The sequence below is a fragment of the Podarcis erhardii genome (genome assembly GCF_964252035.2).
Source record: "Podarcis erhardii genome assembly, chromosome: 4".
NCBI classification, from domain to species: domain Eukaryota; kingdom Metazoa; phylum Chordata; class Lepidosauria; order Squamata; family Lacertidae; genus Podarcis; species Podarcis erhardii.
This window is the reverse complement of record NC_138508.1, coordinates 37,651,495-37,676,229: the sequence shown is the minus strand read 5'-3', so window position 1 is coordinate 37,676,229 and position 24,735 is coordinate 37,651,495. Positions and strand designations below refer to the sequence as shown.

Sequence of the window (24,735 nt, the reverse complement as noted above, 5' to 3'; positions counted from 1 at the left end):
CTCTGTACTGCACTGGGCTTATTCACATCAATGCATGTACACACTCCTCTACACCTATTTTTGCAGAGACCATCAAGGAAAGTCATTCTGTGACCCTGAGAATGATATACATCACAATTGTAGGTTTTGCTAACTTCAGGGAGAACGGCTTGTTTATCCTACAGTACCCTCAGGGAACCTCAACAATTGTATCACCGCTCTGCTGTGCCTTTATTAGGTCCCCTTTGTAAACTCTATGCACTTTCAGATGCAAAATGAAACACATTCATTGATTCTGTTGACTCAACTCACATTACTGTAGTGAGCATAAAATGCAGCAGTGTGTGCAACATTCTGAACATAATAAATAGATGCTGATAACTTTTTCACTGCAATGAATCACTTTCTATAGCAAGCAAATTATACATTTCAAAATTACTCAGTGCATATTGATGGCTCTTATCTCCCTAAGTGTGACAAGTCCTTAACATGCATCAGCTCAAATATACTTTTCTCACAACCAGTCTCACAAACTTGTCCCCACATTGAAATAACAGAAATAACTGGATATAAGCTATACTTACATATTTCCATTTTCCAAACCTAAGATCATTAGGAACTTCTAAATGGCAAGGCAAAATAATGGCATCTCCATATACTGTGTTTACTGTGTACAATCCAAGTCCTATTAAAGAGGAAGAGAAAGGAATATTTAATGCACTGAATTTTATATTTATGGATTCCAGTTAATAGTTTGTCTACGGTTAAAAACAACAACTTTTGTCTTCAAAATCTAGTAAATTTGTTGTTTAATTTACTAGGAAAAGGTAAACCAAACATCCATTTCCTTTATTTGTACAACATACTGCACTTGGTGGAAGATTTCTTCATGGACATTTTAAAAGAGTGAGACTAAAGTTGACTAGATCCCTGGGGCAGTAGCTGCTTTAGGAGAACAATGGGGGACAACAGCCTCGACATTTTGTAAAGTAGAAGAATCAGTTCAATTTAGCAAACCCATTTTCACTTATCTTGAAGACAAAATTGGCACAGCCGAGAGGAGATTCATTTATAGGTCCTCTCCAGAGTAACTAACACACCTTCGGCTTGATTCAGAGTGCATTACAATTAATTGAACTCCATGAAGTGTACTGAATTATATTATGAGGCTATTTCTTTGTCAATGGAAGAACTGATTTATTTAAAATACAGTGGTATGGAATGCATACATTACAGAAAGGTTGAAAGAGCAACAATAAGTTCCCTCTGACCTAGTCACAGCAGAAAACATAGGCAAATGCTGGGGTCCTGGGTTCTCAGGAGTCCTCACGGCTACCAAGACTCACCCCACCCTCTGTTTTTTTGGGGTGCCTTGTGCCAATTTGTTTCAGCATTTTTGGGTGGGTGGATCAATTGTCACTTTCTGCTTCTCCCCTTTCCATACCCACTATGTCCTTCATGCTTTCATTCATTTTGTGGGTAGTGCTTGAAACTATTTCCAATGTGCTTCTGAACAAAGGAGTGTAGGCTTATCTTTCTTTCTGTCATCTATCTATCTATCTATCTATCTATCTATCTATCTATCTATCTATTGTTTTGAGCTCTTTGATATGTGCCAATCCAGAAACTGGCACAAGCAAGCCAAGTTAAAAATGTCTACGCCAGTTATTGCACAGCAGACCAAGTGTCTGCTGAAAATTTAATTTGCTTTCATTTAATCTCCGGCTCTGCTCATAACTATTTCTAGCTCGCTCCTGAAGGAGGAGTTTCGATCCCTCAGCTTTGCACAGAAAACTGCACAAGTGTGTGCTGAGAATGCAGAATAACTATGTGCTTTTGTGAGCATTTTTTTTTTTTAAAAAAATAATAAAATCCCAAGGTGCACACACATTTTTCTGCACACATGCCCCATTGGTACTTAATCAGCATAACAGAATTAACCATTTGGAAGCCAGGAACAAACACAAAAAGAGACACCTACTGACATGAAAGGGAGACCAACATTGCTTCTCATATACAAATTCAAATACATTTGGGTGTGAACTACTTCAGTCTAATTCAAATGGTTATTAACAGCTAAATATTGCTCATTTGTGGACAAGCCCTCACTGGGCAGGTAGACAAGGGATGGACTATGCCATTCATACTCTATAGTCCATTTTGTTTGCATGCCAATCATGAAAGAAAGAAAATCTTACATAACCAGCAGAGAAATGTATGGGCAGCAGAGGACACTGAGTATTTTATTAGTTCTTCAACAGCCTACTTGGTAGAAAACAAATAATAATAATATTTTTATTTTATTTTATTTATGAATCACTCTCTATGATGCATCATGAAGCAATTTCACAACACAATAAAACATATAAAATCATATTTCATAACAATTTCAAATCCAATATGGATAGCAACTGGGACAGAAATATCTACCTAGAAGTCTGGTTGAAAGAGGAAAGTCTCCAACAGATGCCAAAATGAGGCTAGTATTTTCATGGTGGTCATGAAGCAGAGGGCTTCATTCTTCAGCAGCTAGCATGGAAACACAGTTGACTAGTTTCTTAGATGACTAATAAGAACTTTTGCAGGCTAGTAATTTTGTGGGCATAAGTAGTTTGGGAGCAAACACACTGTCCCAATTTACCAGAGGCATTCCTATTTTCTACTACTAGTCCCTGACAAAACACTGCCTCTGTTGGGCAACTTGGGGACTGCTAGTTTTCCTATCTGTCTGTTACCCTCCAACCCAGGCTGTAAATACTGCTGAATGGATATCTAGTCTATAATAAGCATGTTCAGATCTATTGAGAGATAAGCAGTCTGTTAAGCATTCTTAAATTCTGAATAATGCAGACCCCCTAGGCAGCCACAAATGAACATATAAATGTTGTGGTTCGAGGACCCGAACCCCACAAAGTGAAATGAAGACACAGGGACACGTGATATAAGGTTAATGGGCTAGAAAAGGCCACAACTTTATTGATTACAGCAATGAAAAGGTATTGGCTTAGGCATTGGATCGCGAAACAAGTGGGTTTATTCACCAGGGGTTCATCACCTGTTGATGCTAATCCAACTATAGGCTCACCCCTGATGTCACCGAGGGTCGTGCCATGGCCTCCCGCCAAGCAGGCTTCGGACGGAATACACGACCACCAGATTCCTTTAACGGAATACCCCTAGAAATTGAAGGCATAGGCGATGGCCACACCTAGTACTTCGACACACCACAACACATTATTCCAATGCCTAACCTACCCACCAATACCACAAAAAGTTGTGACGATTGCTACAAGGTAGGCGAAAAAACCAAAAAGCCTAATGCCAAATGGAAAAACTCCTACCAGGCCCCCCGGGAAACCGGGGCGACCAACCTAAGGTCCATAGCAAGGCCAATGACCTAAGCCCTAACTCAAAGGGAGTGGAGGGTGGGTGACGCGCACAGGACGACGAAGAGAAATGAGGCCGGGGAAAGAGGCTGGCACTGCAGCATAAAGGCTGCTGGACACGCCCCCCCATGGCACCTGGTTGGACGGCCACTGGGGGGGGGGGCGTGAGTGCCAGCCAGGTGAGCTGGAGGCAGGGGGCGACGCCCCCTGCTAGGAGCGGTGTTCAGGCTCCCGCCCACAACCACTCCCCTCTCTTTCAGGGAGGAGAGTCTTAACAATATAATTGGAATACTGCAATGTTCAATTTGCTAACACAGAAGCTCCAGGAACCAGCTCAGGAAGGCTACACCAGCATAAATGACCACAAGCAGACAAATAATGGTTTCACTCTGTGCAATAGTGGGAAATAAGTATGAAAACAGGAGTGTTACATATACTCAATAATGTCCCTATTTTCATCTATGTACAGAGATGTAAAAAACCCCCCATAAACTGTGTTGCACTCTAATTGCCATCAAAGACTTCAATTTTGTCAGCATTTGTTTAACATAAGGCAAATGATTGGCAATTTTCTACAGCATGTGAGCAGTCATGCATCCAGCCAAAATATTTTTTGTCATATTGTAAATTAAAATTTGTAAATCTCATCTAGAGCTAAAGTTGAAAACAGTTGTTTTCTAATTTAAAAGATGCAATACTAAGTCCACTAGATGGCGCTAAAGAAATGCCAAAATTGCAAGTTACATAAAGGATCCATATAATATTTATAGATTAATGACCGTTTATCTTTTAAAAAATCCCCCAAAAAAGCTCACAGAGGAGAAAAACCATTCCCTAACATCAATAAAATTGTATTGCGAGGGTACAGGAAGAAGAATGACATTTCAAATTGGCACTTCAAATCCTGAAATTCTTATACAGTGCCAAGAAGAAGAAGAAACACTGTTTAGAGCCATTTCTCTCTTGAATAACATCACAGCAAAGTCCTGATCTTTTTTTTTAAAAAAAGAAAACACCACCACATAATTTTTAGAATTTTCACTGGGATGAACTCAGGTTGGAGACTGAACATTTTTCCAGCTGATAAAAAAGGTTATTTGCTCTCCTGCTAATGTACACTAAATGCCATCATGAAAAAAAAAAAAAAGTCCCATGGGACTTTCACTGTTGATCTTTTTGCTTTGCTTTCTAACAATACATTTTAACTCCTCCAAGTTGCTACGGTAACAAGCGAACACTACCAGTCAACACAGACCTTCAGGAATGTGAATGAAACCACTTTTAGGGGAAGATGTAGGCTGTCAGGACACAACATCACTAGTGAACATTCACACACACACACACACACACATATCCCTTCTGATTTTTTTTATAAGCGCTTCAAACACAGCAAGCTTGAAAGCAAAGACAAATGACGTGTCTTTGTTTGAAAGTCTAATGTACCCAACTGTATCTAAGTACAAAACTGAACACAATCCATGTAGCACTTTAAAGGCTAGCAAATGTATTGTGGTGTTAAGCTTTCTTGGGCTAAAAACCTCCTTTGTGAGATGCAAGGACAATTATTCTTTACCTATCAGCTATGTCTGTGTACACACACGTATTTCTAAGTAGCACTGAAATGTGAACTAGATACGAACAGAAAGAAGCGGCTGCAAAGGATAACATTTCATGCAACAGATTAAGTAGTCTCTAGTTATGAAGGCTGTAATAAATGTGGAAATTTTTAAGGAAGAGCATTTGCTCTCCTGCTAATGTACATTTCGATGCACATTACAGAGAGCTCAGTTGGAAGCATTCTGGTTAACTAATACAGCTACCTTTCTGGAATTAGCTACCCAAAACAACATGGCTTGAATATGGGACTATAGCAATTCCACAAAATGCAGAAGTACTTTCAGTATAAATACCCCACCACATTTTTGCAGTAAGTCCTCCAACCAGTGGTGCACCGGGGGCAGAGAGCAGGTGGAGGCATGGCTGGTGCACATCCTGGGGGCGTGGCGCATGTCCTGGGGGCATGATGCGCTGCCTGCGGGCGCGTGGGGCCCAGTGTGGCGGGGGCAGCCACAATGGCACCCCACCAGGATCGTGGTGCTCAGGGCGGTGCGCTCCCCCACCCCCTCTTCCTCCGCCAGTGCCTCAAACTCAAAGAAATGGTTTTCCAGTAACCAGTACATAGTACAATAGCATAAAACATCTGTGCAGAACTTTGTAAAATAGCATGGTGGTCCCTAATGAACTGGTTTCTATCAGTAGGGAAATGTGGTGGCATTGCCATAAAATAGACCTGGAGCATAGGGTTCTTGCACTGGTACAAGGTGATCTCATAGCAGCCCAAATCCCCACAGTGGTACAGCAGAAACTTACCTATAAGGTTTTGTGTTAGAGCGGCTGTGCCATCCATGGCTTCTTGCATAGCAGCTAAAAGTACCACCGAAGTGCCATTGGCAACCCAGAGCATAATGATTTGCTGAAAGCACACATATCTATTAAGGTGTCATGATGAGATTTTAATGATGGATGGGGCTGGTGTTTCATATTCTGCCCTATGGGGTGCCTCTTCAGAGACAGTGAAACAAACCTCTATTTGCACTGCTCCAGAACTATAGCACTGGGTTCCCCTTCTATATTTATTCTTGCAGAGAGTATAAATACGTGTTGGAATGCAGACTTCTGTAATAAATATTGGGCCAAAGTTCTACCATACCCTGTTCCTCTCCAGCATATGATTACAGCCTGGCAGGGAGAGAAACCTTTCCCACTTCAACCAACTTCAGCTGCTCTTTCCAAACACTTTGGGGTTAAGTAAATCTAGTATATATTTGGCAAACACACACAAATCTTATTACTTCACACATTCAGTGTCAAAGTCCTGTCATCGAAGATATTTAAAGTATTTCTAGGGGAAACTCATTTGATGCCTTCACTGAGCCAGAAAATGTACTATGAAATAAAAATTCAGAATAGAGGACGACATGGTACATAGGCACCAGGCAAAGACGTTCCTCTTCAACCAGACCTTTAGCTGATTAAACAATCTATGGCCTATTAAATGTGTTTGTGGGAAGGGGATTATTGGGTTTTGTTTTGTTTTGTTATTATGTTATGTATTCTGTGTTTTGATTTTACAATTTTATATTGTAAACTGGCCTGTGAATAATGACAATAATCCGTTTACCAGTGAACCTAACAAGCTGGCATGCGTGTTCAGGAGCAGTGCTCTGAATCACCTGAACATATCATGAGTTTAGTCATTGGACCCTCTTATTCCAGTACAATCCTATTATAACTTCTCAGAAGTGTCCCACTGAGTTTAATGGGGTTTACTTCCACTCAAACGGACCTCAATACAAATTAGCAGGTTTCCCTCTGTACTGGTGCTACATGACACTTGACACACAGACCCCAGCTTGTAGTAATTTGGCCTCTTCTGCCCTGTTTTCTGCAATTTTCTACATTAATGATTAATATATATATATATATATATATATATATATATATATATATATATTGCATTTTTCTTTCTCAGGCGGATTCTCAACCCCCACCTCGTCATTTCTGAAGGTCCAGCTTCTTCTTCCTTCCTCCACTGGCTTGCACCAGGGATAACATTCTCTTTATTAACTTGCACAAGATTGGGGTGGTGGTGGACAAGTGGCTGTATCCCCAGAAATGGTCAGGGAAGGCGATATAATCTCACTCTTCCGCAAAGATCCCTTTAACTCTAAGGGTCTTTGCAAGAGAGTGAGCTTCTTTCCTCCACCATCCAGAAGCCATTTCTGGGGATCCAGTCTTTCTCTTTTTCCTATGCAAGTTGATGGAGACATACACCTGACCATTAAAGTGCATTTACTGTCTGTGCAGGTGCAGAGGTAAACATGAACGTGCATGATTTAGATTTCAATTACCACAGGGCCTAGGCCTTCCCATTTTTTCACTGCCCTTTCCGGTGGCACTGTATTCCATAGTGTACCCCTCGAGTGGCAATTAGGTTTGCAAAATACAATACAATGATGCCTCACAAATAAAAGTGTATTCAGTGTGGATTTCACCCAAGGGTCACAGATAACTTCTCCAGTAAAAGTTGTTCATAGCCATCGATGAGAAAAGAAAGAAAGAAAGAAAGAAAGAAAGAAAGAGAGAGAAACCATTTGACTGAGTAGGTGTACAACTTGTGTACCAAGTTGTAATAAAGATTTCTAAAATTCCAGAATTATGGTGCTGGAAGAGACTCTTGAAAGTCCCATGGACTGAAAGAAGATCAAACCTATCCATTCTTAAGGAAATCAGCCCATAGTGCTCACTGGAAGGACAGATCCTGAAACTGAGACTCCAATACTTTGGCCACCTCATGAGAATAGAAGACTCCCTGGAAAAGACCCTGATGTTGGGAAAGATGGAGGGCACAAGGAGAAGGGGACGACAGAGGACGAGATGGTTGGATAGTGTTCTTGAAGCTACCAGCATGAGTTTGACCAAACTGCGGGAGGCAGTGGAAGACAGGAGTGCCTGACGTGCTCTGGTCCATGGGGTCGCGAAGATTTGGACACGACTAAACAACAACAACAAGATTTCAGAAGTGCAAAAATCAAACGGGAGCATCTAGGTCTACTTGAACCCCTTTTAAAAAAATATTGTGGGTTGTTGTTGTTTTAAATCAGAACTGGTTCACCCCTGGATATCCCTTAGCTATTCAGATAATAGCTATTTTTGTTCCTTTTCTGTAAGCTAAACAGCTTGGCTTCATCAACAGAAAACAGTATGTTTTGGTTGTTGTTTAACTGCTGTTCAGTTCCTCTTAATGGTTTATTAGCTACTGAGGCGAGGGGAGGAATATCAGAGATAAATTAACCAAAAGTCCCCACACGTGGTCAGTGCATTATTTTTTTTTAAGTTACTTGTTTACAGTGTCCACTTCTAAAAAGTGGCACTATGTTTGTATGTATAAATGATCTCCCCACCACCCTCAAAATTAATTAGGGCAAGGGAAGGCTAAATAGCTTGCTTACTTGATGTAAATATTTTATTAGCCAGTACAGATTCTGCTGTGAGCTGAAAAGAAAATCTTTTCATCTGGCTTTCCCTTCTAAACCCTGGGGAGGCTGGCAATGCTCATCTACCTGCATATATTCCTTATTTCTACACCGGGCCATTATTATGGAGGAAGTATTTTTTAAAAAATAATGAAAACAATTACATCCTGCTTTAAAGCAGAGAAAATGGTCTTTTCAGCAAAGTGGAATGATAGTGGAAAGATAGTGGAAAATGCAGGCTTCCTGATGTAATACAAAGAAGTATCGGCATGAATGCAAAAGCTTTTCGTCAACTGCATGGTGTGCAGTTGTTAGAAGTTTTAAAGGAACCAGGTCAATTAACAGTAGGTAATGTAATGACTGAGGAGATGATGCCTTGTGGTATTACTGCTACCACCGTATTTTCTCATTTAGAAACAAATGAGATTCTGCAGGGAACTGCCTACATTTTGGTAAAGACAGCAAGTCGTCTTTAGTTGGAGGCTCTCCTTACCACCCCACCGCCACCAAATACTCCCTCTTTTTATTACAATTTAATTGCGAGAATTTTAAAAAAGAAACAACAGGGAATACTGGAAACATGTGTGCAATTATTAGGCAGTGTCATGCATTATCTCCAGCACCCTAACACAAAGCCATTTAAAAATTAAATTATATTAGGGCCCTAAAGTTTCAACTGCCTATTATGAGACAAAAGATAGTCACTATGAAATTCACCTTGACACTTAATAGACATCTTCCATGCCATGGAGCCTCTTCTTGTTCTTTTATTTAGTGATTTCCAATAAAGATGCCCTCTCTTCCCCATGAATGGCTCTACTCCATGCTATATGTCATGGATGCTTTAATTGAGATTCCTGCACTGCAGGGGATTAGACCCTCTGAGTCTTTTCCAGCTCTACAATTCTGTGCTTCCACTTCACACCCAGCAACTTCCTGTTGCTTTTCTCCTTTATTTGTGCTTCACCATACTCCTTATTTCAAAGCACCATTTTAACACCTTTCAAAATACTAGCCCAAATCTATTTCCCCCCACAACACAGAAGAAGAACAGTAACCAAAAATGCAAAGCAGTGAGCAAGCTTCCAGGTTCTCCAAAAGTTTTCTTCAGGCTCACTGTTTATTTTATTATTGTTAATATTTTATTACAAGAATTTCAGTTACAAAAATAAGGTGATAAGGTTCAATGTTCAACAAGAATTGGAGGGGGGGGGGAGAGAAGAAAAAAAGTTTTTTGCCCAGTCTGAAATATTTGAACATTATTATTATTATTTCTTTCGCCAAACCTTTATTAGGCATTACTGATGCAGACCACCTTAAAACATCCATATACATTTATACACACACACACACACACACACACACACACACACACAGAAGCAGCCATATAAGATATACAGTAACAGAAATTTTAATTGGAGTGTCTTCCTGCTAAACCGTGCTATTCTCCACTCTAATAGATACTATTGACAGACTCAGCTAACTAATCCTTGCACTTAGCTCCAGGTTAATATCAGACAGGTAGGATCTGATATTTTCATTGTGCCATGATGTTAAGGTAAAGGTAAAGGTACCCCTGCCCGTACGGGCCAGTCTTGACAGACTCTGGGGTTGTGCGCCCATCTCACTCAAGAGGACTGGGGCCAGCACTGTCCAGAGACACTTCCGAGTCACATGGCCAGCGTGACATCGCTGCTCTGGCGAGCCAGAGCCGCACACGGAAACGCCGTTTACCTTCCCGCTAGTAAGCGGTCCCTATTTATCTACTTGCACCCGGGGGTGCTTTCGAACTGCTAGGTTGGCAGGCGCTGGGACCGAGCAGCGGGAGCGCACCCCGCCGCGGGGATTCGAACCGCCGACCTTTCGATCGGCAAGCCCTAGGCGCTGAGGCTTTTACCCACAGCGCCACCCGCGTCCCTTTTGCCATGATGTTAGACTACCTAAAAAGGGGAATAACACGTGTTTACGTAGCTGGTTGTACAGTGGACAGTAGAAAAGAATATGTTCTACAGTTAATAATAATATTTGTTGTTAACATTATTATTATTATTATTATTATTAGACTCATTAGTCACTTAAAAATTAAGTGACATCAAAAAGGTGAAAAGCAAATAAAAGGTAAAATATGTAAAACAAGAAAACCATTCTAATAAATCCCAAACAAACCCAGTACAAAAATAAGTTTATAGGGAAGAAAACAAGATCATATATTTCTGAATCAAAAGATCAAAGTTTGCACCATGGAATACTGGGACTGGGAAATTTGACATTAGTCCTTTATACAAAGTCCTTCATTAAGCTACCACAGTGCCTCTATCAGCTAATCTTCTTGATCTCCATCTTCTTGAGATATACACTCTTCCTTCATTTCTCTTTGGTCTGTCCTGAATCTCATGTACCGTATATACTCGAGTATAAGCCAACTTTTTCAGCACATTTTTTATGCTGAAAAAGCCCCCCTTGGCTTGTACTCGAGTGAGGCGGACTGTGGTGGAGGAGGGACGAGCAGCCCGAAAGGAGCCCTTTCTCGCCACTGGTCCCACCGCCGCAGCCCACCTCTCACAAGGGCAGGCACAGGAGCAACAGTTGGGAGAGGTCCTGCGCTGCGCTGTGCCTCTCCCAACCGCGGCTCCTATGCCTGTTCTTGCGAGCGGCAGAGGCGGCGGCAGAGCAACGAGCAGCCTGAAAGCAGCCCTTTCAGGCTGCTTGTTCTTCCTCCACCACTGCCGCCACCACCAGGTTTGTGGTGTGGTGAACTGGCTTATACTCAAGTCAATAAGTTTTCCCAGTTTTTTGTGCTAAAATTAGGTGCCTCGACTTATATTTGGGTCGGCTTATACTCAAGTATATACTGTATATATTTTATTGTGATGAATAAGAAATATTGCTGGCTGGATAACTTATTTTATGGCAGCATCTTCATGTAAAAACATAGTTTAGTTTATAAAGATGTTCTTAGTATTCTGTTTCTCAATTTATGGTTCTTCTTGCCATTCAAAGCATACTATGATACGGAAATGGTATACAATGTGATTTATTCGTCATGGCTTCTGCCATCTATGTTCAGTAAAAGCAGTCAATTTTAATTTGTTAGTTAAAACTCCTTTCATATGGTCTGAATGCTTAAACTGTCGTGTTCGCTTCAGGATGCTTTAATGAAAATTATTAATTTCCAAGCTAGAGTTAACACACTGCATTTATCTTGTCCTGCTGTCTCAGCATAAGCCTACAATATTTTCCACTGATTAGCTATTTATAAGATGGCACAAAATAAATGTGGTGGAAGGCCTAAAGTTAGCTCTTGATGGACATTTTGTGTGTGTGTTTTCTCCTTCCTCTCAGCCCCATTTGTCAAAAATAGAATTTCCCTCACCTAGACCCCAAACCGTTTTGTTTTTTTACATGTGAAAATTAGAAAATGCATCTAAGAAATGGAATACTTCCTAGTCCTTCTAATGTAAGCAATGAATCAGTTCTGCCAGGTGTACCAACAATGACTGAAGCAAGGAAGGCAAAAAAAAAAATGAGAGTTCCCATTGAGCTACAGGAGTGAATACAATAGGAAGAAAGATGGGTCAAGTGAATTATAGGGTGTGGTTGTGGCATGCTGCTAAGGGCCAAAACTAATTGAGAAGGCCATTTTTGTTTGCAAGGGTCTTTGAAGAAGAGGGGATGCTGTGTGGCTGGTAGGACACTACTGTCTGAAGGATAGCCACTGTAGTGTGTGATACTTGGAAAGCGCATCATCATCATCATTATTCACAACATTTTTTATTGTTTGATTGATTTATGAATTGCCTTCTGCATGCGTCTCAAGGCAATTTACAAACATACCATAAAAGCTGCTAGAAACTGTTTTAAAAGCTGCTGGAATTGTTTCGAAAACGGAACAAAAGACAAAGGTTCAAAAACAATACAGTTTACATGGATTTAACTTGTCAGCATTCAGTTTTACTTGTGTGGCAAAAAATTAAAAAGGGGGTGGAATGGGGCGAGGTTCTGGGGAAAATGACACTGGCAATACCACCCACCACTGAACCCAATGGGTTTTGACTGTACATGAATTTAGATTTAGGCACGCTCCGTGGAATGGAACCCCCACACAAGTTGTGGGCTTGCTGTACAAAATGAACAGCTAAGGCAGAGACAGTTCATTGACCGGGAAAAGCTTTCAAAAACAAACATGACATCAGTTGTTTCTGGAAAGTACAGACTATAGGCACAGTTGTATCTCAACAACATGGGCAGTCACAATGAAAACCCTGTTCCAAATTACTGTTCAGCAGACTTCTGATATTTTGGGGACACAGTGATATACTGATTATATAAGGAATCAAGACCTTGAATTTAGCCTGGTAGCAGATTGGTAGCAAGTGCAAAACCCACCAAGTGTTATATTCCCCTTCCAAGCAAATTAGTTGCCATACTCTGCACTAGCTACAGCCTCTGGACCAACCTCGAGGCAGAGTGCATTACTCTAATACAAGAGCATACCATTTAGTTTTCGCCTCTCACCTCTCTACCTCATAATATTATTTAGATGGAATCTTCTCTTTTATTAGACTTTGCATTAAAATAAAATTGCTCTAGAGTTTCTATTACCTACATATTTTTATTGCTGCTGGAGGGTGTTGAAGGAAGAGTTTCTAATCTGATCAAATTTCTCATCATAGCCCTTCTGCTGGGCCTTTTGTGTGCTAAAACTTTATTTAGTTGTTTATTTGTTTTTATGTAGTTGGCAGAACAAAATCATCCAACTGTGCTTCATAGAAAACATGATCAAGGATGCTACTTCTGAATTTCTGGAAGCTTGGCAAAAATGTGTTTCCATAAGAATTGGGTGTAACTTTGTAAAGCTACAGCCCTGGAAATCTGGCGTCAGTGATTTAAATTATGACGTATCTTCGAAGAGCTATGTGGTGGAAAAGTGTCCTTTCCAAGAACAGTTTGGAAAATCATGATTGGAAATGTGTTTTCCCACCACCAACCTTATCCTTGGATTCTAGTGTTTGCTGGTTAAAAACTGTTGGTGGTGGTTTCTGATGAATAATGGAAGACACAAAAATGTAACAAAAGAGAGGAGTAATATTATTCCCGTCATTTTCTCTTGCGGTTTTCCTCTTATCCTGCTTACCACAATTGCATACATCACAGTAAAGGATTTTATGCCTCAAGCACCCATCCACCATGTTCTCTCCCAACTTCTTTTATCACATTAAGCGCTTTTGCATTTTGAGATCAGTTCATATCCATGCATTTTGTATGAGTGCAATGTCTCCTGAAGGCTGAATTCCTATGCACACCAACCTGAAAGCTAAGTCCATTTAAAGACTTATTCCCTCTTGAGTAGAAATGTATAGAATTGTTCTGTAAATTATTTATGATTCAGTAATGATAGTGTTGGAGTTAAATTGGTTTTGCAGTTGTTACTTCTCCACTGAGAATCCTGGGAGCACGGAAGGAAGTTTGGCAGCATCCTGGCCAAACTACAGCTCCCAAGAAAGCCAGATTCTCTGGATGATGTGGACAACAATTTCCATCAGTCTGAGCCAAGATAGTGAATAGCTAGGGATGATGGGCTTTTTTGTCTAAAACATCTGGACTACCCTGACATGCTCTAAATGGAAAAAGGTGCCCACCAGCATAGATATTTAGCATAATCCTAGGCTTTCTTTGTAAAAATGTGATAAACTTAATAAAAAATCTCTAAGCAGCTTAAGCAAACACAATAAAAATACAACAGAAACATTAAATAAAGACAAGATAAACACAAAATGCAACTATATCACAATTTTAGTGTCTGTGATATACAACAAATCTTTGCATCAAAGTTGTTGTTACTACCTCTACAGAGCCTGTTAGCCTGCCTGTATTATCTACAGCAGCTAGCATTAGGAATAGTCTTGATGCACCTCTTGACTGCAGGTGTCCAGAATTCCCAAGCACTTGCAAAGTCATCCTTGTCTTGGAGCACTCGATGGGAATAAGGAAAACTGCCAAAGAACAGTGTACTGTTTTCTCTAGAACAGGAGAGTGACAATACCCTGCTTAGCAACAGCGTTCGAAACTCCCATTGTTCTAGACACGTTTTGCGACGGGGAATTTCATTAAAGTGAGCAGTTTCTGAGCTCCTGATGCAGTACTACGCCCAAGATTTCAGATCAAAACTGGTGCTGAGGGCATGGGAGGAGAAATTCCTCCCTGCTGGACTTCCAAGAGATCGCTGCAGCATCAGGCAAACTTATAGGTTCTACCTCTCAGCTGGCCTTACAGAAAGGCAGTGTTTTGTGCTATGTGGTCTCAGACTGGCTTAAATAGGTTTGGTTTAAGTAGTGATGTTAAAATGTTATCTACTTCAGACTCTCAGAGCGATGTTTAAAATCGAAACAATTTTTGGAGTGGGATCATTGAAGGACACTGAAGTCTTAGGTTTGTGAACTGGACACTCAAGGTGGCTGTCTCTGCCATCAGTTGTATAGGCCTGTAATATGTGTTAATGGTAGTGCAAAAAAGATATATTTATATGAAGGAAAGGGGGTGTAAGGAGAATCCAGAGCTTGTCTGCAGAGTGGAAGGAAAGGAGGACCTTTTCTTCCTCCCTACTTCCAGCCACTTTCTGAAGATTGGAGAAGGAACCCTCTTAAGAGTATTAGGGGGGCGGGCAGGGGAAGCATGGCTTTGCTTTTTGCAGCCTTCAGATGAGGACTAGACCGTGTAAAAAATGAACATAAGATTTTAGCTGCAGGTTCATTCATTTTCAGTTTTGTATCTTGTTATTTTAAAAAAAGACATTCTGTTGTGGTGCCAGTGTCAGTTTCTAACACTGCTTAGTAAGGAACTTGATCCTTTCCTTCCATTTTATGCTGCCATTAACCAATTATCAAGTTGATGTGGCCTTTATGTAGGAGCCCAGAGCCAAATATAACATTCAGATGGGAGGTAAGAAGTGAGAACTTAAGATTCCTAAAAAACTTATAAAATAAACAGAACTCGAAGAGCTTAAAGGAAAATATAAAATTGGAAGACTTCTGAATATAATTATTTGATATGCACCTGCATATCATGGTGGCATTGATATGCAAAACCAGCTCATTGAGAAATGCAAAAAAACCTAAGCATTTTGGAAATGTGTTTTCCTTTTTGTGCACCCGACACTCTTCAAAATGTTCATATCCCTTCTGCTAAAGGAATATGGAGGTTTGTGTGGCCCACTACAGCGAGAAAGCAAGTAAAGTGTACAAGGCCTGGAGCCAAGATAAAAGCTGGGAGATTGGAGCAGGAAGGGGTAAAAGTAGGTGAGCTGACCTTGGGAGAACAATCTGCTGGCATGGGACTGTATTCAAAATGCCTTAGTGGAAAGAACTTCTGTACTCTGATCCCCTCCAACCACCTAAGCCTCTCATTTCCCCAGAAAAGCTGCTTCTGAGGGCTGGAATATCCTCCAGAACAGAATGGGATATGGCATGGAGGTCTGCAGTTAGTAGCCTGGAGGCTGGGTGAGGAAAATCAGTGCACTGATTTGTGGAAGTGGAAGGACATTCTGCTAAAAAAATAAGCTGCCACTGAAGACCAGCTAAAAGACAGGATTCCTTGATCTGGATGAGGATGCTGCAGGTCAACAGACAGACAAGCATAACGATACAGTAATTCAGAATGCAGAGGCCAGGAGCACATTACTGGCAACATGTTACTCCACTGCTAAGACAGCTGCCAATTTGCTACTGGGACAGGTTCAAGTACTTGCCTCAGTTCACAAAGGCCTAAGCAACTTTGGCCCAAAATACCATAAGGACCATCTGATTACTTATACTCCATCTTGATCACTGAGATCCTCGGATGGAACACTTATGGTGATTCCCTATGCCCCTGAGGTTCTGTTTGCCTTCTCTAGAGACGGTTACGGAAACCTTGGGATCCAACCGGAGCTCCAGAACAGATCCTGTCCCAACCAGAGGTACCACTGTATAGGCAAATATATATTAGAGAGTACGTTGTAAGCCACCTTTTTATGAAAGAGCTGGGTTATAATTTTTCAAATAATATATAAATAATATACATCATCCATTGAACACATGGATATACACACACCTCTTAGCTGCTAATGACATTCTTTATGGGAGAGGAGCAACATCTAGCGTTTGTTGTCCTGATGCCAAAGATCATAATATTCATATAAAGTACCTCAGCAAAATTATCCCAACTTGGATAAAGAGTATGTTAAATAACTTATTCTGCAACTATTTGTTCATTGTAATACCTGGCTATCCTCTGACCAGAACTCTCTCATTGTTCAACTTCCAGATCACTCGTTTTTGAAGGCATTGGCGGCAACAGATAAAACACGGGCCACATTTGCAGCACCTGCTGTGTGTACAAAATACTAACTGTTGGAAACAGCCAAGGGAGCTACAGTTATTTCCCAAAGATATAATAACTTCAACAAAGCCTTTTATAAACAAAACCCTTAATGAGAAGAGAGCAATGTAGATTGATCCTATTAAATTTGATTGCAGGAGAATTGCATAAATATGTTCTCTGTGGTAGATAAGTGCATGATGTGGATAATGCAGCTATGGGAGACTTGTTGATGAAAATAGGCTTTCTGAGATTATGTCTGTTTTCAAGAGCAATGACAAAAATATGCAGATGAAATAATATAGCTTAATTAGAATCATCACAGGGTCTCGGTTGCCTAGAGACAAACCCTATCATTTGACTAAACATAAAATATTACAGGTAACAGAGAAAGGAGAGGAGCTCTTTGAAAGTATAATGCCATGAGTCAGATTGGAATCTTCTGATTTATGCTAAATAAGTGACTCTCTGAGCCTTCCTTAGACTTAAGCGACTCCTTAGAGATGGGGTGTTTTTTGCCCTCTTAAAATTTCACACGTACCTGAAGTCTTACATGCTGAATGACAATTAGCTGAAACACACATGATGGGAGAAATCAGTCTTACATGTACTGCTGAATGTCACGAGACAAGAAGACTCCATCTGAATACAAGGACAATATAATATCCTTCTGGCATAGATGTAATTCATTACACGTAAGTAGCATAATCCTGGTAATGATGTTGTTTACCATGCAGTGGCGTAGCGTGGGTTGTCAGCACCCGGGGCAAGGCAAGTAATTTGCGCCCCCTAACCCATGGATTTTAGCAGGGGGCAGAGAGCTCCGAGTGCGAGCGCCCCCCCCAAGATGTTGCACCCGGTGTGGCTGGCCCCCCTGCACCCCCCACGCTACGCCACTGTTACCATGAGGCCAATGTTCAAGAAGCTAACTAAAAACAGTTAGTCATTCTGCAATTGTGTGATGTACGGTTTAGTTGCATTGAAAGTGGCCTGGTATTTGGGCATGATCTAGGTTCTTATCTGCAGGTGCAACAAACCTTAAGCTTGAATTGTAATCTGCAAAGGTTGTAACTGTGGTTCCTCATGAAATCTTCAGTGTAAAGAAAAGTGATTATGGTATAAAGAATATAAATATGAATATATGTGAAGGGAATAATAAAGAAATTAATCCTTTATGCACAGCTTCATTTAGAATTTTCATTAGTTGACCCTAAAGTTCATAAATTTAGATACTGGATATGTTTAGCTATGTTTAGCATGCTATATTTTCACTTTTGTATCAGTACTAATAAGGTTTTTCTTATATGAAGGATATGGGACTTGATTAGGAGAAAGAAGCAGAAAGTGTGTTAAAAGACACACTTTTAAGTCAGACCTAATGGAATTGTTCTCAAAAAATGGACTGCCTATATATATGCTTCATTTATTTTTTGAAAATATATACTGCTTAATATAAATACATGCTGGGGTATTTATTACTGTTTTCTATAAGCTATGAACACATGACCTGCCCTCCTGAAAATATGGTGCAACTAGGACCTGGGAGGCCCGTGTATGAATCTCCACCCATGAATCTCCGTCCATGAAGCTTAATGGGCTGTCACCATTTCCCAGACTGATCTAACTCACAGGGGTTTGTGAGGATAAGATGGAGAAGGATAGAACCATGTATGCCACCCTGAGCTTCATGGATGAAAGATGAGATACAAATGTAATAATAATCTGATAACTCCTCAAAGTTCAGCGTTTACTTGCAGACTGACTCATATTTCTGCTGTCTGCTATTGATGCTGTGCTGTTTTGACATCTGCCCAACAAAATTAAATAAAATTACTGTAAACTGCCCTATGATCCTCAGATGAAGGACAGTATAGAAAATTAAGTAATAATAATAATACAGTGGTACCTCAGGTTACATACGCTTCAGGTTACAGACTCTGCTAACCCAGAAATAGTGCTTCAGGTTAAGAACTTTGCTTCAGGATGAGAAAAGAAATCGTGCTATGGCAGAGTGGCGGCAGCAGGAGGCCCCATTAGCTAAAGTGGTGCTTCAGCTTAAGAACAGTTTCAGGTTAAGTACGGACCTCCGGAACAAATTAAGTACTTAACCCGAGGTACCACTGTAATAATAATAAGCAATTTTCTTCTCTTGCACCTTATTACTTCCATATGGTTATTTATGGCACAATCTTATACATGTTTACTCATAACTAAGTCCCATTTCCATGTCCAAAGGATCTACTCCCATACAAGTGTGCTGAGGACTACATTCTTTTTCTACAGAATATTTAGCCTACCATTTAACAAGTGAACAATTACATCTGCAAAGGAAAAGAAAAACCCAACACTGCACCACCATGACTCATTAACACCAGAAACAGCTGCTGCTGTGGCTGCCAGCCCACTTCACTGGGAAAGTCCAAGGCTGATGGGTGGATTCCACTTTCTGTCACCTTTCGCCTACAAACTCCAGTGGACAAAAGGTGACAGACAGCAAGCCACTATACTTTATTAAGGGGTGGGGTGGGACTGATGTGGATGACTGATGCATTCCAGAACTCAATGTATTTGCCTCAAGGTTCAGTAACCACAACCACTAGGGGCAAGTGTTCAGATAGATCTGAGCTCCAGCCTCTTTCTTTTTAGAACTTAAATTCCCTTCCTAGCCAATGGTGCTTTTCGTGCTTGGAAAATTACAGATATGGGCTTTTTGTTTTCTGAAAAGAACTTAAACTTCACTTGTGAAAATGTCCCAGGAGCTCATAAATTGTTCAGATATTTTCCCCAAGGAAATTTGTAGACTATTTCAGTAGTTTCACAGATGTAGTGTGCTGATATTCTTGTCCAAATATTTGCTACACTAAAAGTCATGCTTTAGGGATTAAGCTTGGATGGGTGCCGCAGACAGAGAATCTGTGTTATGTAGAAAAACCTAACTTTACAACAACAACTGCCACCACAACAAACGACAAAAGTAGATAAACCTTCTGCAGGAGAAGGTAAGACAGCATTCCTACAAAAGGATTTGAATTTCTAGTTTTCACTATCTAGAATAGAACATCTGAAGAATGTGTTCTTCATCTGAAGAAGTGTGCATGCACACGAAAGCTCATACCTAGAACTAACTTAGTTGGTCTTTAAGGTGCTACTGGAAGGAATTTTTTGTTTTGGCTATGGCAGACCAACACGGCTACCTATCTGTAACTAGAATAGAACAATAAGTGAAATTGACAATACTGTACAATCCTACATGTGTATATTGAAAAATAGCCCCTACTGAGTTCAGTGGGGCTTACTCACAGGTAATTAAAAAGCTCAATAGAGCTTATTAATGAGTAGACATATATTAGAATTGGTACTGAAAAATTTACAAAGTACTATACTCTTAAAGTAGTATCACAATATAAATATACCTTTCAATATCTGAACATATATTACCTCAAAATCACATAATGGCATAACAAACATGCATTTATTTTCAGAAGTAGCACTATGATGCCCTCATTAATGCATGATTTAAAATCAATATTTAGCACACACTGCCCCATTGAAAATTTCATAGGAGAGTAGTTGCAATAAAGGTCCATATATAACTTGAATTTCATTGCTTTTACAAAAATATGCCACAGTTCATTTCCTCCAGTATTACAATGCATTAAAAGATGTTAAAGTCCATTTGCCAGAGTAAATGAACAAAGTACATCTTGTGAGGCATTATCTTTACTTAGTTCATTTACTTAACAATTTCTGCAATTTGGTAATTTACAGTGGAAGTGCCAGAGAGCCAATTGCCAAGTTACTTAGGTAGTCCATAATAGGAAAACAAGGTAAAACTGGCAATCACAACAACCCCCAAGATGTAGAAAAGTAAATCTCAATGGGGAGTGGAAGAACACTGGGCCCACAACTCTGAGTGCCTGCAATGCCCACTTGGTCATGTAGTGGTGAGAGAGTTTACCTTTATCTGCCTTGAAAAGTACATGGAATTGAAGCAAGAGGAAAGAAGGGATGTACCCAGGTCCCAAGCCTCTAATGAAACTTGAACTGAGTCTAACAACTAATTTGCAGCCATGTAGAGCCAATCAGACCCCTACCTCTATCAACGTTATGGCTGCACTAACAGAAGTTTCCAAATGCTTTTCAAGGGAAGCACCACACTGTACATGTTGCAACAGTCGAATCTGGAAGTCAGTAGCACATGAGTGCTGTAGCTCACTGCTAGAGCACACATAGCTAGGAAGGGCTGGGAAAAGACTTCTGTCTGAAATGCTGAAGAGTTGCTGCCAGGGAGTGCCAACAATATTTACTTGGATAGACCAATGGTCTGACTCCATAGGTCTATAATCTTGGTGGGGTATAAAATCTATATGCTGGCTAGGACTAGGAAATTCTTAGCACTATAGGCCAGGGCACTACATTTTAGATAAATTTAAAAGCCAAGTGGTTGCTATGTATGGCACCTAGTTTAGCACCCATTCAAAAATAGTACCCCCACCTGTCTATTGCTAAAATGCTGTCCTGAAGGCCAGCAGGTAGGGTTGTGAGTGGAGCTGGTGTTGCAGCTGAAATATACATTTTTGTGCAGTTGTGGCCATGTGGGGCATGCCCTCCCCCCTCTGAAATTGACCCTGACCTGTACACAAAATAGAAGCTTAAGATCAAGGAGTGCTCCATGCCTGCTCTTTCAGAAGGAGTGCAACCCTATTCATAACTGGTTGAATAATCCATAAGGGAAGGCTGAATTTCTCCCTGCTGAATTTATGTATTGAATTTCTGCTTTTTGTGAATAATGGGTGGTATCCCTGCAAAGCACTCCAGCTCCCTCACATTGTCCATTATAATGCATTCTAAATGCATTTTCTTCCTGTTGGTCCCTATTATGTCAGGTACGTGCAAATACAATGGTAACTCGGATTAAGAACTTAATTCGTTCTGGAGGTCCGATCTTAACCTGAAACTGTTCTTAACCTGAAGCACCACTTTAGCTAATGGGGCCTCCCACTGCTGCCACCGGAGCATGACTTCTGCTCTCATCCTGAAGCAAAGTTCTTAACCCAAGGTACTATTTCTGGGTTAGTGGAGTCTGTAACCTGAAGCATCTGTAACCTGAAGCGCCTGTAACCCGAGGTACCACTGTATTACATACAGCAAATGAAAGCTGGAGGTGATTCTGGGGTATGTTCATTCTATTGGTAAACTGCTTGGCATTCACCTTTTCACTAGACTTTTCACCAAGGTTCGGTTGGCATTTCCTTGTTCCAGTGAGATGGTGAATTCTCATCTTCTACCTAATGCCACAACACCCTCTTGTTGTTGCAACAGGCCTTTTGAGTCTTCATGAGATAGCAGAGTTGCCAGGGCTAATACCAAGCTTCCCAACACTTTAAATTGCACCATATGTTACCAAGGGAAAAGAAGCCCCACAAAGATATCACACAACAAAATTCAACATTTGGGCAGAAACGCAACATATTCCCTTTCCTTTCTAGTTATTCCAAATTCAGCGCTTGCTGATACACAATGGCACAGCTTATCTTGGGAACAAATCCAGAACTCCAGTCTCTGTTTATGAAAGTTGAACAGCTGCTTTAAAATCGTGCTCACTTTTCATGTACCCAAAGGGAGCTCTAGAACACCAATCTAACTACCGCATATTGTGATCATAGTTTCTTAAACTCTACACAACTTCCAGCATATGGTTGATTTATGTTATGAGAACTTTTGATGTATTTCCTATTTAGCTACATCATCAGTAATTTTCCCTGTTTATGATCTGGTGAAAAGTTCTATAAAGCTTTTCACTAGCTGACATAATTTAAAAAGGGCAATAAAAAAGTTTGCACTTCTGAACTGCAACATGATCCCTGGAATTTACAACTAAAGTAATATATATATATTGGTTCTAATATGTGTCATATGAATGTAGTACCAACTGTATCAGGAGGACAAAGGTAACGCTGCTCACAATTGGATGAATACTTTTTTTGACAGAACACCTTCAAAATTTCTAAAAAACTGTTCTTCATCTATTCATTTACATGGCACCGATGTCATCTGCCCTATGCAGCCAAATGTAGTATTGCAGTATCAGCCTGTTCATTATCATGAAACTAATTACTTAAAATGATCAAAGCCCAAGCAAACAGAACTAATTGGTGGCTTTGTTTTAGAAAAACAAATGACCACAAGCAGAGAGCAGGTGCACTGCAGCCTTAGAAAAATCAATGCAATGAACCAAAGTACATTCTGCAGGAGAATAAAATGAATATAAAAGCTTACCATGTCATGCAGTGCAGTACTAGATACCTAGGCAGTGTATACAAGTGCCACACTTTTTATTACAAAATAAAAGCAGAAGCTCCAATACATGCTTTCAAACACATCACACAATCACATCACCATGTAGAGGTCAATTGAAGGCAACAGGACTTCTTCTGGAATCAGAGATAGAATCTTACAAACATCTCAGTCTCAAACTTATAAGCACATATTTCTAACCCCCTGGCAAAAAAAAAAAAAAAAATACTGTCTTGCTCTTTGATTTCAATGAAAAGAGAGGGGTTCTTTTTAACTGATTCAATACAAATCTCACATGCAAATATACATTTGATAAAGTTACCAGTACATTTAACTCTCTCTCTCTCTCTCCCCACCACACACACACACACAGTTAAAAAAACATAGGGCTTAACTCTATTGTATGTAAAATATACATAGTTATTTGTGGATAATTTTGCATATAATTAGTTGGGCTTTCTTTTTAAACAACACCTGACAATACATGAACAGATTGTATATAAACAGGCATTCAATGTAAGAGGCGGTGCAATGCAGGCAAAACTCGACTGAGTCAGAACTGCCAAATTCCATGTATAAATCAGTATAAAATAAATCACTCCTAAATTTACATATGAAATATAATTTATATACTCTTCAAGGGGAAAAACTGCTAAAGGGTTTTCAGCAAGATAATAATTCATGTTAATAGTCATTAACATAAAACTATTCAAGGAACAAACGTTGGAAAACCTTACCAATAATAGAACTCAGAACCCACTTTTAACCCAAACTTGCATTTGTGGACCCATTTCTCACTATTTCACCTTATATTTGTATGGTGGAAGTGCTCCTGTTGTGACCCACCTTGGATAAGGCAATGACACATTTGTGTGTCCTTACCAACCAGCTGAAGACCAGTGGCTTAGGACAAAACAGAGGAATGATAAACACCAACCTTACTTTAGGGGATTTATTTCTATTTATGATAAATGTACACACTGGAATTGTTGAAATTAGGAATCTTTTCCAAAGTAACCACAATGATATGAGCAGGAATGTATTAATTTTAAACTGTGTTGGTTTCAATGGGAGAGATCAAAGCACATGCTTATCTTTTCTACTGAAATCAACGGAAACTTCACTTTGGCTGGTTCACATACTGTGAATCAAAAATTGGGGGAAGGTCAAATCAGCTCCATCTAAATGTAATAAAAATGGTTCTGTAAATTTATTTATAAATACAAATCAATGCTATAAATTTAAAGATTTAAATGCCACTCATTCCCATTTCCAAGCACAGTGCCTATTCATGCATAAGGTCTGAGGTATAATTCTCATTGTCTTCAATGAAAGAGGACAGGATTTCTAGTTGCAAGGTAGGGAAAGACCCATGCTTGAGATACTAGAAGAGAAATCTTGCTAGACAGAGGAGGTATTATTGGCCTACTAGACAGTTTGGACTCATAAACTAGACAAAGCAGCTTCATATGTTGATGTTCCATGATTACCATATTCCATGACCCTCATTTACTTGAAGTCTATCCTGCTGAAAGTAACATGACATTTCTCAATAAATATAAGGCATAATCCATAATCACTGGAGGTTTTTAAGCAGAGGTTTAATGACCATCTGCCATAGATGCTTTAGCTGAGATTCCTGCATTGCAGGGGAGTGGACTAGATAACCCTTAAAGACCCTT

At 40.0% G+C, this 24,735-nt stretch overlaps 1 protein-coding gene across 5 annotated transcripts in view; it reads right to left on the bottom strand.

Annotated features, from left to right (window-relative positions):
* ALCAM (activated leukocyte cell adhesion molecule) overlaps positions 1 to 24,735 on the bottom strand; it is a 125,160-nt gene that overhangs the window by 45,988 nt on the left and 54,437 nt on the right. For all 5 annotated transcript variants that reach the window (XR_014156072.1, XM_081859720.1, XM_081859721.1 and 2 more), the window contains exon 2: positions 564 to 664. Coding sequence is in view for 4 of the 5 variants with exons in the window: in XM_081859720.1 (XP_081715846.1) it covers positions 564 to 664 (101 nt within the window). In the remaining variant the exon portion in view is untranslated. The remainder of the gene's footprint in view (positions 1 to 563; positions 665 to 24,735) is intronic.